A 16950-nucleotide genomic window follows, 5' to 3' on the forward strand; every position below is an offset into this window, starting at 1 on the left:
TTAAAACTACATGTAGTAAGAAAAGAATAAGATGATGCCAAGGCATGGCAAGATAAGACACACCAAACTGTGAACTACATGTATACAATCACATTTCAACAAAAAAAATTAATATTAGAACTAGACAATAAAATGTAACAACTTATTAATTGCAAAGTTATTTGTTTTATTTTAAGCTGATCTAGCCTTCTCAACTTTGAGGAAACCCAAACTCCTGAAGAATAAACTACAATACCAGAAAGACCTCAACTGTAGCAGAAAAGGGTCAAGATGGTAGCACATATGAGTAAAAACATGACAAAACGGCAATCAAAAGTTTATCCCATCTTTACAAAGAACTTATTTTCCTCTGATCCAAGCTTCTTTTAGTACTGTGGCACTTTTTGGTGCTTTATACCTGGGTTGAAAAGATCTTTTAGTTGCTGCAGGTAGTGATGGAAAGTCCCTCTCAGATATATCATTAGTTTTTGCCTCCATGTTCCAAGCTGTGGCCCCACTTTGCCACACCGCAGGTGTAGCCATCTTTTTATGAGATTTTCCAGCTTTACTTTTGTGCTCTCCTTGTTGCTTTGCAGTAATTTTGGCATCTTGATGAGCAATTAACAGTTCTTTTTTTCTTTCTGGGTCAGGCAATAAATCAACAAGTTCTGAAAAAAGTTGTGAGAAATTTGACCCAAAGAGTTCACAACAGTGGGAATAATATTCTGTAGCAGTACAAGCATTTTGTCGAAATGTCCCAGACAATGCCTTAAACTCATCAAATTTAGACTTATCATGTCCTAGTAAACCTCTTATTTTATCAACTAGCGCTTGATTTCTCTCTTGAACACTGTTCATTTTCACCTTGGGTTTAGGTGCTGGCACCTCCTGTAAGGGTGCCACATTTTCCTTAACCTTTTCTTTTGCCACCAAGGGTGTCTGAAAACCTGGAGGTGGCTTAGCACGATAAGTCTGCTGTGAACCAGCTAATGATGGTTGACAAGCTGCTGCAGCAAACCCAGGAGGTATAGCTGATGATTGCTCTGGTACTTGTGCAGAGGCAGCCAAAGTGGGAAATTCATCAGCAGAGTGCAACTGTGCAGCACTGGCAGCTTTACCATATATACTAGGCTTACTGGGTTTCTTGCTATCCTTGGCCACCTCACCCACACTTTTAACCTCCAGAGAACCAAGTAAGGCAGGAAATTGTCCAAGTTCCTCTGTGCTTTTAGCAACTGGCTCTCCAGTAGTTTTGCTTTCCTCAGGTTTGTATTTTTTGGGGTCTTGTGGTTTAGCCGATGGTGAAGGCAGCTGAGAAGGGTCTTGTGATGATCCACTTAATGAACGAGCCATTGCAGTTTGCAGATCTAGAGCTTCTTTCCTACAAATAAGACAACCGTTTGATAGTGAAAACAATACTGTACAAAGCTTGCAAAGTGACTTGTAATCACAGTGTTTGGCTGAAAAGCTACAGTACAAGTAGAACTTTTTCATCTAAGAGAGAGCCAAGGGAAGTAGCACTTTTCACATGCAATCTTGAAACACATTTAGTAGTGGCCAAGCAATTAACAGCCTACAGCCACTGGTGAAAAAACTATAAATCAATTTAAACAGGAAAGGTAAACCAGCAAAAGAAAGACTCGATAGGTTTTTAATCTGTTTGCCAAAATTGGAGAGTCTGCTCTGTTGTCATTCTCACAGTAATAATTATTATCATTTGATGCATTTTTTTCTTCCTTTTCATTGGCCAAGAGCCAACCATGAGACATTCAAATTACTGCCTACAAAATAATGGTCTGTTCATGTGTAATTGTAACCTTGCTCTCAGCTGAAAAGTGGCAGATCACCTCCCCTGAGCTGTCAGAGAGTGATTTAAATATGAAACAAACTTGGTGATCGAATGATAAAATAATAATAATTATTGAACTTGGTTATTGCAAAATGTAATGATTTGTCACTGACAAATCAAAATACTTTGCTCAAACTTGATCAATGATTGTTAATTGTGAGAATTATTATCACATATATAATTATTATTGTGAGTAACCTGTTAGCTATATCCTTTCTATTCCCTCCTTTTTCTCTCTTTCCCTTCCGTTGGTCTGAGGCTCTCACTTCCACGAAATCCCTGCCTGTAACAACTGAACCTTGATTTGCCTGCGGCCTAGGACGAGGTGCAAATGTGATGTCAATATCTAGTTGCCTAGCTTGGCGAGCCTGGGCTTTAGTTAAGTTTCCTGAGTGCTTTGCTGCACGATGGGCTTGAAGATCAACCTTCGTGCGAAAGACAGAGGTGAACTGCTCATGGACACAGTCATCTTCCTCACAAAGGAAGTGAAAATCACGGAAGTGGACCCTGAGATATTCATAATTAGGATAGTAATCTTGACTGCCATCCCGCTCACAGAAGTGACACCAAAAATGATCCTTGCGCAAGTGCTTGTGTAGTTCATCATTGTCTAGATAACGGTGGTCACAAAATTCACACAAAGGATGCCCCTTGTGCGATTTGTCATCTGCATCACCAATTCTGCGGTGTCGTGCCAGTTCTGGACGAGTGTACACTTTCAACTCACAGCTGAATTTCTGTAAATGGGCAACACAAAGATCACAAAAGAACTTTTCATGTTCTCTCTTCATGTGGTCACGAAGACGATCAAAGCATCTGTCTGGTGGGCGATCTGGGCAGAGCTGGCAACGATACTCCAGGAGTTCTTTTACCCTCATTTGGATCTCTTTCCGCTGGTAAAAAATATGCTGCCTCTTATCAACCACAAAGGAACTCTTTCTGGCAGCAAGTTTAACATAGGTGGTGTTATCTTTGGCCATAAATACCTGCATATAAGGACACAGAACATTGAAAAACACTGATCAAAAAATGTAACAGTATTTACTCTTTGGAATTTATCTTTTGCATGGTCACATACATGTGTACATATGTAAATTTTCCAAAAATAGCCTTGTTTTAAGAGAGTATCCTTCCACTTCAATTTGGCTGTTGGTTTTCGTCACACTAAGCTGTAAAGTTCTAAAAATAGGTTTTCTCTGCCTGTTCACGCTTCTGGAAACAATGAATGAAATTGTTTTGGAAGCTTAACTTTGCTAATTATGTGGCCGTCAATCATTCAAGAAGCAAAGTGGTTAAGAAGTATTTAGTAGGCTTTGTCTACATAATCACAAGGCTAACAGATGAACGAAACTACGTCACAGATCAAAATGCCGCTACAAGCAAATTTTACTTTCGTTTTAATCACTAACCAGTAGCGAGTTAATTTTCATAAGATAACCAACCACTCCTACTCAAAAATGTCGTAAGGCGTCTGAACTACAATGGGTAAAAACGTTCTCCTTAACTCATCTCACCTCTGGCAAATCACTCCGGCAAACAGGACAATAGGTTTCCTTTCCCAACACACGCATTCGAATACAACACTTGTGGCACACTGGATGGTCACATGCTCCAATGGCGAAATACTCGACGTCCTCGCAGCAAACAACACAAGTAACCACAGAATCTTTTCGAGCATGTTTAGAACTCATATTTCTCAAGAATAAAGCACAGTTCTAGCGACAGAATAAGCGTAAATCACGCAGTAAAGATACCGATTAAGATCCGGTTAAAATATGGCCGCTCGATCAAAGGCTGTGATGATGCGGATGTCCAAATATAGATATTGGCAATGATTGCATCACAACTCCGCCACCGGAAATACGTAATATTTTGTTGCTTTGAGGAATCGTTACTACTGATCAGCGGATAAAGATAAAAAACTATTATGGTCTATTACTGCCCGGTCTCTTCTGAAAACAGTAGCAGTCACAGAGGACAAACCGGTGAAAATGGTGCCTTTATGGAGGAGTGTGTCATCAGTTTCGAGGAGTTTAACCTGTAGAACCTTACCCGTGGTAAGTAAATATCTTTTTTCCTTGTCTTGTCCTATTTTGTTTTAGAATTTAGGCCGAGAATAACTTTGACTCTCTCGGTTCCAATTCCCCTCTGTGATATTATTGCTTTAGTTCCATGCCAAAAATGGTCTTGATTTATTTGCAAAGTTCGAATTTCTGTTTAATTATGGCAGAAGAGGTTGTATGCGTATGCAGCTTCACCTCTAAGTGAGCCATTAGTGGATTTACAAGCTGAAACTGCGGAGGGAGTTGATCTATCTCCACAAAGTGTTCAGGTTTGTGAAACTAGGCACGATATATAATGCTTATTATGAGCTTTGAGATGTAAGAGTTAGTACGATTGAAACCTCTTGCAAGGGTCTTGTATTGGGGAGAGCAAAGGTTCTTTTGTGAATTAAGAAGCAAGAAAACAAAAATTAGGAAAGTGTCCATTATAAGGCTCTTCTCATGGGATTTCAGTCATCATTATCATTATAGTTGTTTTCTTATTTGTAAAGAGGTTGACAGTTTGATGAATCCTTTAAATCAAGCATTTTCTGTGCATGTACATGTAAATTTCAGTCATGTATACTGGTTACAAAACCTTTGCTTGTTATTAAAGTAAAACACTTTTACAGGTTACTACATTAGAAAACGGTCTCAAGGTTGCCTCACTAGAGACTCATTCTCCTAAGAGTAGAGTGGGGTTATTTATCGATGCTGCCAGTCGTCATGAAACACCAAACACACTGGGTATTAGCCATGTCTTGCGAAATGCTGCGTTTATGGTATGTGTCAAGTGTACTGTCTTCACCTACAGTAAATTTGTAAAGGAGTGCAATTAATTTTGCTACATGTGTAGATCTGCATTTCTCGAGAGTAAATGAGATGGTGTTGAAGATGGGCTAGCTGCAGGAGCCAAGTCACTTTTATGCATGTTGATACTGCTTTGAGCTTAAAGTAGTTTTTTATACACTATAACTCTTAAGTTTGCTAAAATTAAACAGGTGAATATGTTTGTTGATACTTGCTCTCTTTCTTTCTTTCTTGGTATCTTTAGGGTAACTTGGACCATACAGGATTCAGAATTTCAAGAGAGCTAGAACATACTGGTGCAAGTTTAGAGTATGTGTGTTTAATTGTTTCTTGTTGACTATCTTACATCAAGTAGTCATCTGGGTACAGTTGGTTATTTTGCATGTCTGGCATTCACAAAAGTCTTACATGTTCATATTTAATCAAATTCAGTTTAGCGAGGGTACAGTACTATGAATGTTTCTTATTCTCATCCATATATTTACAGGGCAGCTTGCAACAGGGAGCATCTCATTTATTCATCAGAGTGTCTTCGTAATGGCTTGTGAGTTTTGCATAGTAACAATGTATACTGTTAGATTACAATTAGTCCCACTTTCAGATAGTGAACTTAAAGGGTGAGTGAAGAGAAATGAGGATCAGTTGAAACTAACTGAAGAAGAAGAGGGAAAGAGGTTCTTTCTATGTTCCAGTTCTGAATGCCATCCATTTCTTCCCACTCTCCTTTTGGTACATTTTGCTTGTGTATGAAGTTGTTTCCTTGAAGTTATGGTTAGGTTAAGCACACACTTTCTTGAAGGGGTACATTAATTTTCATGAAATGTTAATATTTTCACATTTTTTTCAGTAATAATTAACATAATCCAAAGTCAATTAATTATGTAAGCCATAATTCTAATATTATTCCTTTTGAGGTATTACTATTGAGAATTTCGTAGTGGATCAATATATCAATATTACCCTAGTTGATTATTTTGCTCTATTCTTATCCTTTTTGTTGTCTTTATCTTTTTTTCAGAGCACTGGTGATTGACAACCTTGCTAATGTTGTAAACAAACCAGCCTTCCTGAGCTGGGAGGTGAGATTGTTGCAAAAATATTGTAACCAAACTTAGCCTCGTGTAGGGGAGGTTCTGTGACCTAATGGTTATTGTAACCACTGCCTTTCCAGGTGGAATGGGGTACAAGGGAACTGAAGATTCACTCAATCTGTGTTCATATGCATGCTGGTCTGTGTAGTAACTAGGGTCTGAAAAAGTTGTTGGCCTTTTTCAGTACTTCAGTTCAATTTTTTCACAAGGCACCTCGTTTAAAATGATTGCATAAGGTAAATTTTGGTCGCTAAAATTAAAGTGCTTTCAATGTGAAACACATTAATTATGGGTATGTCACGGGTTAAAAAACATAATTATAATTATTAATGAAATTGGTTCAAGGTACTCTTCTATGCAGTTGTTGTCATGCTTGTATTCAATATATTTTTTGTCAAATTGGCAGCCTATTTGAAAAAATTAATTTAGTTTCAAAATTTTCTAACCCACTATAGTGACCAAAATGGTTGCACATTTGATCCCTGTTTCTTCCTCCTTTACCTGCCTTTCCATGTAAAAAATTTACCTCCTTGAACTATTGCCTGTTCAATGATACTGGAATTCAAAACTATCATTTCAATATTTGAAATGTTTTACAGTTGTACTGTGTGTATCACAAATTCACTTTGATTAATACTACTGTACATGCATAATATTAATTATAACATATCACAGATGTTTAGGAAATCAGGTTGGGTTGCCTTTTTTATATAATTAAGCAATTTTTTTATATATTATGTTTTCCTTTTCATTGTACCATAAGCTGAATGTAGAAAATTATTGTATTCATTATAATTACATGTATCTTTCAGCTTGAGGGTGCAATGAATCGTGTGAAGTTAGATCTTGCAGTGAAAGACTCCCAACCACAAATAAGTATGTGCATCATTATCTGTTGTCAGTTACAGTAAATGGATTGTATAATAATCCTGCACATTTGTTGTGTTTGAGAAATCTTGTCCTTTTTCCTCCTTTCCTGCTTGCAGTTTATGAAAATATTGTTGTTTTTCATTTCATTTTGTGTAGATGTTGTTGAAGAACTGCACAGAGTTGCCTTTAGGTTTGTTTGTTTGTTGTTATGATTGTGTTGAGATTATGTATGTGCACGCTCATCTGTAATCTTAGTGGAGAACTTTAATATTTCAGTTGGAAATTGCTGACCATGCAGCCCATCCATGGGTGTTTCCTTTAAGGGGGGGGGGGGGGGGTGAATGGTATCTGGCAGTCTTAGGCTTTGGAAATTTTCATCTCGTCTCAAAATCGTGGAAGCCTTTATGATGAGTCATCAAGTCTCATTTTGCTTCTTTTGTTTTTTTTTTTTTCATTCGCTCTGATTGTAAAATCATTTAACTCTTCATCTTGGATTTTCAAACAAGGGAGTCAGCATTTTGGCAAGACTCAGATTTCACCATTTTAATGCCCCTCTTTGTCCTTATAATGTTCAGCCTCAAACACACCTTCCTTGAATGATGTTTTGAGAAAACAAAGGGCCTGTCAACTGTCTAGTGTTTGTGAGGCTCTGAACCAAGTGGAATCCTTGCATTAATTCTTATTACTGTTTTACTTTGTTTCAATTTTAGGAGAACCCTTGGAAATTCCCTTTACTGTTTACCCCACAGAACTGGCAGTTTTACTACTGATGTGGTAAGAGCTTGTGTTGACTACTGTATATGATAAGCTAGTTACCATAGCAATGTATCGACTTGCACTATAAAATATCAAAGAAGTGCCAAGGGGCTTATTTGGTACGTGTACGTGGTTCAGTCAATAACATTTGAGAGCATAGCTGTCATTAAGGGCTGTAATCCAACAGATGCACCTGCTATGACTGAGTATGACCAATAGGCCCTTGATGTTACAGGTGAACTTGCCCTTTGTTGATATGCATGTAATTCATCTAAAATGCATTATGGTATGAGTGTGAAGATCAAGGCGACAGCTTACTCAAAACCTACATGTACATGTAATAACAAACAGGGCTTTCATTAACATTTTCAGCAGGAGGGCAACTGGTTTTCACATGCAAGCAAAACTATTTGAACTGAACTTCTTTTTAAGAAAAACTAGCCACTAGATGGTCAAACCAGGTGGGTAAAATCATCCTCACAGCCGGTCAAATTGCCCAGTACCCAACCCTTAATGAAACCCCTGATGACAACACAGGAGAAGATTTCCATACAGTCACAACCAATGTAGTTTTCTATCTGAACAAAGGTTTCACTCAAGATCAATTAAAAGGTGTCAAAAATGCTAGCTGATATTAGGGAAGTTGTTGGAGCTGAAAAGAGAAAAGCCTAATTGTTGATTCACACTTGGCTGTAGAGTATATAGTGTTTCAGTGCAAAATCAGAATAGGAAATGGGAAAGTCTTTGTGTGTCCATGACTCTTACCACATATTTTTGGTGAGTTGTACAGCTGTGCAGTCTTTCTGTTCTGTTGTGCCAGTTATTGGTGACACAACATTGTAAACAACAAAAGGACCAAAGCAACCATCTGTTGTTGAAAGTATATTTATTAGAAGAGAAGAAAGGAACTAACACTTATGATCTGTTGGCTGAAAATCTTTGATCAGTTGCCTGATAATGCCTGACCATTGCCTATTGCTTCACTGTCTATTGGCGCATACATGTAGAATTAAAAAAAATCTGTTAGATAGAGAGGTAAGTTACAAAGTGTTTTGTGAATTAACTCTTGCTCGTATTGTTGTTGTTTAGATGAAAGATTATACCCAAAACTCTTACGTGGGGCAGCGTATGGCTCTTGTCGGAGTAGGTGAGTTTTAAAATACTGATCAAGTTCTATCAAGTGTGTATTGTGCTGTAAATTGCTAAAACTTGACTACTCAGTGGGCTTTGAGCAGAATGTCAGTTGCAGCACAATTAAAATAGCTACTTTGCTTGTTACTGTTTCCAACTTTTGAATGTGTTAGCAGTTCTTTCCTTTGATGCTGTTTTTGCTATTTTACTCTGAAAATGGGATCAACAGAGGCCGTGTAAGCACAAGTGCGTTTTACTCAAGGATCATGTTTTTTTCTACAATGTATTCTTTCTTGAACTCCTACTTATGTTTATATCTGTGGCTATTTCTATGTCTTTGTCTGAGACCCTAATGCTACCTGTACATGTACATGTACATGCTTGTGTTTAACCCATGGTCTGTTTCCAGTAAATTCAAATAAGAAGGTTGTTTGTTTTTGTAATGTTTATGACTGTCTATGCCTATCTCTATATAGTTCTGTATTTGTATGTCTGTGTCCATGTCTATATCTATGTAATATATCAAACAAGAGAGACAGTGTTTCATCGGGATATCCAAACACCAAGAAGAGAGTTGAAAATAGGACGTGCAGCAGAGTATTTTTGACGAAATTCGAGGTGTTTGGATAGCGGATAAAACACAGTCTCGAGAGTTTGATATATCTTCTTAATCAAAACAAAAACTAAAGAGTAAATGGAGAAGTAAAATCATCAAAATCTATGCGAATTAAGAGCGGGTATCCAAACTTCCTTCACGGTTGCAATTTCCTTTGTTTTAACTTGATGAATTATTAATGAGTTTGAGAAGTCTATGTCTATGTGTGTCTATGTCTGTCTTTGTCTATGTCTATGTCTATGTCTATGTCTATCACAATGTGACCCAAGAATGCCACATGGCGATAACTGTGCTTGTGTGTAAGCTGTTTGTGAAAACTGAACTAAAAGGTTCTGTTTTTCTGGACAGGTGTTGATCACAGCCAGCTGGTAGACTTGGCCAAAGCAGCATTCTCCTTTCTGCCAAAGGGTGAAGCTGCTGCTAAAGAAGCTTCAAAGTACCATGGAGGTAATGCATAGTCAATTTCTGTGAACTTATGGAGTAGAGATATTCCAGAGAAATACTATACATTTTAACTGTGCCTTCTACAAGATCCAATCCTGTGGTGGTGATCTACCAACTGAGTTAGAATCCACTAATGAGTTTGATTTACATTGTATATCCACATAGTTTTCCCCCAGCATGTCTGAAAGGTTTCCCCAAGAACAGTTTTTGGGTGTACCAACAAATTAAAGTGTGGTTGTCAGTATCCACTTTTGTATCCCTGGATAGAGCTTTAAGTCACTGTTAGAGTGAAAGTTTCTATCCAAGAAGACACAAAAAGGTCTTTCGGTAGGTTAAAGTTTTCTACCTTAAAGTATTCAAGGCTAATTGGAGTCATTTTACAGAGACAATGTTGACAATTTTGATGATCATGATTTTTCAGTTGTACATGCATGTATCTTATCTAGCTCCTTTTATTTCCTTGTTTATCTAAAGTTGGCAGATTTTTCGCTTATTGGCTGCTAATGAGAAAGCGATGATTCAAAACCATACTGACTTTTTTTGTAAAATCTTTTTTGAATGCAGGAGAGGTGATGAATTTTAGGGCTGGCCCTCTTGTTCATGCAGTTCTGGCAACAGAGGGAGCTAGGTAAGTAACTGTTTATGTCAGTTTCCCTGGCTTTTAGCCACTCACTGTGGAGAAAATTATTGTTTCTCTTTTGTTTTGGCAAATTTTGAAATTTTTCAATAAATATGACATTAAAACCACAGAAAACACACTTGGATGCTTAAAGTTTGCTATCAATTTTCTGGGTAAGCCTATTAGTAGACCTCCTAGAATGATGAGGCATTCAGCACTTCTCTAATCCCAGCCATACAGCCTGCTGCATTCCCAAACATGATTTGTCCTAAATGTGGGCTGGTGCAATAGTGTGGATTGTGAAAATACTACATGTAAGCCCATTGACTGGTGTTTGGGCGTAGATGTCCTCTGGGGTTCTGCGGTAGTTTTTGACAAAGCTTACGATTTTATTATTGACAAAAAAGGAGAAAAACGATAGGAAGAAAACAACAAACAAGCTTACCTCAGACCTATTGACTTTTTCAGCTTAGGAAGCAAAGATCTTCTTACATTCTCTGTTTATCAGGTGAGGATTAATTTGCTTGTTTGTACTATGATATCAAATCTTTGTAAGACGTAAAAACATACTTCCTTGCTCATCGCTTTTACACATGGTTATCAGTCATTTGTGATATAAAGGATGTATGCAAAAAGGTTGTCACTGAAACTCTGTCATACAATATGAAAACATTGCTTGTCTCCAGGAAAAATGCCTCTCATTATTTGCATCAAGAAACTGAATCAGTTATCAGCTCAAAATTAATTAACTGTCACCACTTTGCCCATACTCCATAGTTACCTAACATAGCATGTTTCTTAATTGGAACCTAATCCCCCTGACAACAGGAGAGTTTTAACAGCAAAACATTGTAACTAAACCTCTCTTGAGCCCTAATCAACAGATAGTCAAAGTGCACCAAAATTAGTAACAGTGGTTTGTTTATTAATCTTGGTTTTAGTTGTGGTATTCTTACATAACATACTTGTAGTTTTCCATTGACTGAGCTTCATACACTGTAACTGGTTCACATAATTGATGCAATGTCTGTGTTCAGTTAGATCACAGAGTAGCAAGTCTTTAGAAGTCTTTCTTGCGCTATGTGCCAGAGCAATAATATCACTCTGAGTGAGTGAGGAAACTTATTAAAACACTCCTATTTTAATTTTAAAGAAGTTAGCAGAAAGAGGAACTGCCTTTTAAGATTGGAAAGCTGATGTTTATGGATTAAATTTATTGTTACCAATTTACAGAAACTTCTTGGTGCAACACCTTACATCAAGTGGGGAAGCAACATGGCATCAAACAGGTACCTGGTATATAGCTGTTTCAACAAAGGTTGTCCCACACAAGCGTAAAAGTGAGCGGGACAATGCGGATTGATATTATGGGTAGTAACAGTCTGATGTTCCTTGATTGAAGTTAACTGTGTTTCAGGAAGGAGAAGCATACATTTGTAAATACACATGTTTGTGGTGTTTCCTTCTGTAATGATAAAATGCCTTTAGCTTCAATCAAGCAATCTCTGGCCACCATTACCCATAGTACTTTTTGGCATTGTCACATGTGCTTTTACACTTTTGTAGGACAACCTTCCTTGAAACAGCTGTATGTAAAGTGTCATTCATGGTCACTGTTAAAGGAAATTGCTCATGTTAAGATGGCTCTACTTTGTTACATTGTTTATATAATTTGTGCATGAATTTGTCAAGTGTGTCCATTCTGATGAAAGCTATGGAGCTCTGGTGTTACTTGTTTCTTAACTATTTTTCAAATACCCTAATTTTATTATCTATATTTTCTGTAATTAGAAGGCAAGAGAGGATACAAATAAAGATTGTTGTTGTTGTAAGATACTTACATCAATTTTTTGGGTGAAAATTGAAAACTTTGACATTTTGAAATCAAGGATTTAAAGAAGAGAGACTTTATAGAGATGTCCCCCCCCCCCCCCCACACAAAAAGTAAAAACTGTGTGAAGTACTGATATCTATGTTCTCCCTAGCCAGCCAGTAGTTTTTGTATCAAAATTATTAGTGCTAATCTTTAATTTACAGATGTTCCTAATTCTATATTGTGCAGGTCCAGAAAATATCCATACTCCCCCCACAGAAGGGATTGGAATTTCCTGGGGGGTGGGAGGTTCTGTGAGACCAAAAAATTTAAAGAAATGTGTGAAGCTTTATAGGAATTTCCAGAAGGGAGAGGGGGGGTCTTAGAAAAAATCCTTTCCGTGGGGGAGGTATGGATGTTTTCTGGAACTACACATTACTGATTTTTTTTTTTAAAGATCTATTCTTTATTATATTTTGCAAACTTTGCTGCTGTGAAACACTTCTAGGCTACATACTAATATAAATTATACCTCCAAGTAAAGATTATGATGTTTACAACTCAAAATATCTCACTTCACTGACGTTACAACATAAAACTTCAGTGGTTTGACTTTGTTGCTGACAGTGAAATTGTTCATTTTAATTTCCAGGCTATTTAAGGCTGCCGCTGAATCTGCTGATGGAGCCTTCTCAGTAAGTTCAGTGTCAGTTGTAACATTTTTATTAGCAAGAGTAAATGGAAAGACCAAATTTATTAGCCCGCTATGCAGACGGAAGTTCTAAGGCTTGTCACACAATCTTTCCTCTTAAGAAAAGTTGTGTGACAAACTACTGCTTTGGAGACAACACGTTTGCTCGGTAACAGTGTTTTTATTTTGAATTTTAGGCATCAGCTTTTAATGCAAGCTATTCAGATGGTGGTCTTTTTGGATTTTATGTTGTTGCAGAACCTTCAAATGTAGCCAAGGTATTTGAACTCTCTTACTGATATGTGAATCTTAAATGCATTTGGCCCCAGTTGTTCAAGGATACATTTTGCGGTCCATCCAACGAATTACTACCCAGTGGATAGTGTGGGTTTTTCTTATCAACACATCCACTGGACAGCCATTTATGCGGTGAATAATGTTATCCACCCTTTAAAAAACTACGACCTGAAGTCTAAAGATAAACTGGAGACCAAATGGTGATTGTTGAAAAGCACCGTGGACATACAGGTTGCTTGACCTTCTTGAATGAAAAAAAATACACAGTGCCCAAATAAGTGAGTGTTGAAATCGGGATACAAACGCACTTAAATTGCAGTAAAAGTAAACGTTCACAATTCTCACGTCTAATAAAACTGTTGTAATTACAAAATGGTTACTTTGAACCTCGCATACTGTATGACCTCGATCGACAGCCCAATAATATCGGAAAACTTATAAGAGAAAAAGTTATTTATTGCTCCTACGAAAACTTCAATAAAAACGTAAAAACGGTTCTTGTCAAGGCCACCACAAAAACGTCTTGGTCTTCGTTCGCTTAGATTCTTTTGTCGTTTTGTTGATGGGAAATTTGGAATGGAAATACAGGTAATATCCATATCGTGGATTTCCACGATACACATTTAACCGATGCGTCAGCCTACAAGCCTCGAGACCTTTTGGAATGTTTACTCGCAAGTACTGTCACAATTTCCGAAACTCGGGGTCTGCAACGTCCTCCTCCTCCTCCTCCTCGCCCCGCCCCCAAGCCCTACGCCTGTGGAGGGCATAGTGGCCTACTGTGCCCTGCCTCTAAACTGTTGTCTTTTCTTGATAAGACTTAAGTCAGCTGGAATGACTTGTGTGCATTTGTTACAAAAAGGTTACGAAAAGGTTGCAGATTGTTGTGGCTTCCTTCCAGTAGCTTTCATTAGCTTGCATAGTATTTATGCATTGTTATAATTATACAACGGATAGAACATATTGATTTCAGATTAATACCAGACTTGGAGATTTTTAGTACGGTGTGTTCCGTAAGCTTTACGACAGCATAATTTATAAATAATTATCTCCTGCAGGTAATGAAGTCTGTAGTTGGCCAGTTTTCCAAAGCTTCAAAGGGAGACATCTCTGATCAGGACATCACACGAGCAAAGTGAGTCTGCGTGGAAACAAATATCAGCAGAGAGCTATTGAAACTCTCCACGTGCACTGTGAAAGAGTGTCCTTTTAAAATGTTTTTGGGATTGGTTTTGCTGTGATGGTAGGCTTTCTGCCCTGGGGCCCGTTTATCGAAGGTCCCGAAAGGTTTTCGCACCGAAAAGCTGTAGCAAAATCTCAAACCTTATGATTACAGTAACAACAACAATAACTTTATTTACTTTTTTGTTTTCATATCAGTGAAATTTAAAGACAAAGAAAACAGTGTACTGTTTGAGTCTGGAGACTGAAGTAACCAAGGGTTTTCTAGTCAGCCTCCAGTTATTATGTTTCTATGGAGATTTAAGAGAAGAAAAGCTATTAAGAGAATGAGATATGTACATAAAATTGGAAAAAAGGAGCATATAGAAATATTACTTGTTTTCAGAATGTTGTTCAGACAGTAAATAAAGTTTCAGATGTTTCGAGAAGTTGAAGGTATTGAGGTCTTTAAGATGAGTAGGGATATTGTCCCAGAGAATAGTCGCCGTATAAGCAATTGTTTGTTTACCAGAATTGGTACGCACTTAGTAGTCTATAAACATTATTTACTGTGAGAACATCTCGTAAGTTTAGCAAGAGGAGTGTGTTTTCGGTCTGGTCACCAAAAGTTCTTGCAAAGAATATAAGCCTGATGGAATGATTTTGTTTAGATTTTGTTTTAGATTACAGAGCTGTTTTATTCCCATATTCTTAATATGAACAGAGGCTCTCTTCATAAACGAAGTTTCAGGCGTTTACATTTCTCTGTTTTTAGATACAGATTAATTAACTAAAAATGGCTTTGGGGGCCCGAAACTTTTCCGGGACTTTCGAGAAACAGGCCCCTGGAATGAGATACTTACGCTGTTGTTAATTTTACCTTAGAAATCAGATGAAAGCGCATCTTCTTATGAACAGTGAAAGTCAGGATACGATGTTTGAAGACATTGGCTTTCAGGTGAGTTTTTTTACCTCTTGGAATGCAGTTGTGTCGTAAAGTGGCCTAAAAACCTAGCATTACAAAAGTACCGTTTGAAGAAAAATCTTTAAAAAAAATGATAGGAAGTTGCAGTGGCACATTCCACGGAGAGACTCTTCGTCCACTCTTTCCAGATCGAATTGAAATTTAAAAATGTTAGCTTTTGTGGACGGAGAAAACCGGAGAACCCGGAGAACCCGGAGAAAAACCCTCGGAGCAAGGATGAGAACCAATAGCAAACTCAACTCACTTATGACGCCGGGCCCAAGAGTCTTGGGCCCGACGCGAGTGCTCTAACCACTGCGCCACCGCGCGTGAGAGAAAAACCTCCGGTACCCAGGGTACCATCCCTGCTGCCTAAACGAAAAGATATTGTTCACGTCGCTCTTTGATTTTTCTCATTAGATATCAACCAAGGGAAGTTACACATCACCTCTAGAAGCCGCCACGGCTGTTGATTCTATTACCAAGACCGATGTCTTGACGGTAAGAAATACTTCATTTGAAATGAGATATTCCGCGTGTAAGAAGTTGTTACATGGGGAGAACGTCCATTTTAAACAGCAACTTCGAAACTGTTAATTTAGAAAGTTTAAAGGAGGTAATTTACGAGTAAACTTTACAAATTTATTTAGTCTAAACTGAGTTTTCAAGGTCGTCTTTGGTAATCAGTCTCAGTCTTACCAATTTTAAGTATCCCTGCTTGGTTTTGTTTTTATTTCTCTCTCTCTCTCTCTCTCTCTCTCTCTCTCTCTCTCTGATGTTTTTCTGCTTTGGAAACTTTATTTTTTGCGTTTTTAGGAGGGACAAAATGACCTCAGTTTTCAATGTCGCATCGTGTGCACTGCTCTGGCACACTGTCTCCGCTGCAACACAGAAATGAACCAATATTCGCTTCGTATGCACCAGCTTGCGTGCTGTCCCTGGTGCATGTGCCCTGTACGTACACAGGGAGGTGGTTGTCCCCGCAATATATCACCGCAATCCATGTCCCTAAGTGTGCGCCGTCCTTTATGCGCGAGCTTTGATCCATTTCTGACCAGTCCATTGACCATCTCACCCCACCCACCCCACCCACAGTGACCAGAGGTTTCAAAGATCGGCTTATTGTTAATCGTCGATGTCGTCATTGCAGGTCGCCAAACGTGTGTTTTCTGGCAAACCTTCACTGTCAGCCGCAGGCGATGTGTCTACAATGCCGGGTTTGGACGAACTCTTCTAACCTTGTTTTCACACCGTTCAGTGATTGTTCCGCAATGTGCTTGCTGTGTTTATTGATTGATGCTGGGTCATTGGTATAGACAAATATTATTTTTAACGAAGACTGATTGTTCATGGCGCCAGTGGCTCGTTGTAAAGAAATGAATGTTCGTCAATAAACGCGTCACCTTGCTCTTGGCGCTTTTAAGCTATGATCACGTGACTAATTTGCTCTCGGCTTAAGCTTGACGTTCACGAGGCTCTTACGAACAATTGTTGCCACTTAAACAATACACTCAATTTTAATGAATGGCGTCCAAAACCGTTAATACTGTATGAGGCCACCCAGAATAACTATAGCAGCTCAGTGGCTTAGTTGGAGGGTTCCTGTTCACAGTTGGTGATCGAAGAAAAGGAAATGAACGGGACACACAACTAGCTCACACAGGGAAACAGACTAATGCTAAGGATTTTTTTATGTGAAACTACCCACACGATGATATCAACGGCAGTGTGCGGCAATTTGTTTATAAAATATTTATCCAATAATGTCTTGGAAAGAAGAGGGGAAAAAAATGCAAACCTTGATGTATAACTGTAGC

The 16950-nt window shown here is 38.1% G+C and overlaps 2 protein-coding genes across 3 annotated transcripts; one reads left to right on the plus strand and one right to left on the minus strand.

The window, feature by feature from the left end:
- Positions 1-75: 75 nt before the first annotated feature.
- LOC145489891 (E3 ubiquitin-protein ligase ZNF598-like) lies at positions 76-3618 on the minus strand. Its single transcript, XM_081468968.1, has 3 exons — positions 3343-3618; positions 2027-2814; positions 76-1360 (listed from the first exon to the last, which is right to left on the minus strand). Exons 1-3 carry the CDS (start codon positions 3517-3519, stop codon positions 340-342), a joined length of 1986 nt encoding a protein of 661 aa, XP_081325094.1. The 5' UTR covers positions 3520-3618; the 3' UTR covers positions 76-339.
- Positions 3619-3705: 87 nt separating this feature from the next.
- LOC145489893 (cytochrome b-c1 complex subunit 2, mitochondrial-like) lies at positions 3706-16937 on the plus strand. 2 transcript variants are annotated; one of them, XM_081468973.1, is made up of 20 exons: positions 3706-3885; positions 4059-4160; positions 4503-4652; positions 4925-4989; positions 5168-5224; positions 5699-5759; positions 6584-6647; positions 6798-6831; positions 7352-7415; positions 8487-8544; positions 9493-9591; positions 10153-10216; positions 10676-10715; positions 11441-11496; positions 12673-12715; positions 12909-12989; positions 14067-14143; positions 15055-15127; positions 15554-15634; positions 16284-16937. In XM_081468973.1, exons 1-20 carry the CDS (start codon positions 3820-3822, stop codon positions 16368-16370), a joined length of 1422 nt encoding a protein of 473 aa, XP_081325099.1. In that variant the 5' UTR covers positions 3706-3819; the 3' UTR covers positions 16371-16937. The 2 variants fall into 2 exon arrangements, with proteins under 2 accessions (XP_081325099.1, XP_081325098.1); XM_081468972.1 differs by lacking the exon at positions 16284-16937 and having other exon boundaries at positions 15554-16238.
- The last annotated feature ends 13 nt before the right edge of the window (positions 16938-16950 follow it).

The sequence above is a fragment of the Orbicella franksi genome, chromosome 6 (assembly GCF_964199315.1).
Source record: "Orbicella franksi chromosome 6, jaOrbFran1.1, whole genome shotgun sequence".
In the NCBI taxonomy this organism is placed as follows: domain Eukaryota; kingdom Metazoa; phylum Cnidaria; class Anthozoa; order Scleractinia; family Merulinidae; genus Orbicella; species Orbicella franksi.

What these genes read in the sequence shown, in the direction of transcription:
- LOC145489891 (XM_081468968.1), bottom strand. Translation starts at nt 3,519, where the DNA reads ATGAGTTCTAAACATGCTCGAAAAGATTCTGTGGTTACTTGTGTTGTT. An exon ending in GCCGGAGTGATTTGCCAGAG is followed by an intron (nt 2,815 to 3,342) that starts GTGAGATGAGTT and finishes CCTTATATGCAG; the next exon opens with GTATTTATGGCCAAAGATAA. An exon ending in AGAAAGGATATAGCTAACAG is followed by an intron (nt 1,361 to 2,026) that starts GTTACTCACAAT and finishes TCTTATTTGTAG; the next exon opens with GAAAGAAGCTCTAGATCTGC.
- LOC145489893 (XM_081468972.1), top strand. Translation starts at nt 3,820, where the DNA reads ATGGTGCCTTTATGGAGGAGTGTGTCATCAGTTTCGAGGAGTTTAACC. An exon ending in TGCGAAATGCTGCGTTTATG is followed by an intron (nt 4,653 to 4,924) that starts GTATGTGTCAAG and finishes TGGTATCTTTAG; the next exon opens with GGTAACTTGGACCATACAGG. An exon ending in CAGCCTTCCTGAGCTGGGAG is followed by an intron (nt 5,760 to 6,583) that starts GTGAGATTGTTG and finishes TGTATCTTTCAG; the next exon opens with CTTGAGGGTGCAATGAATCG.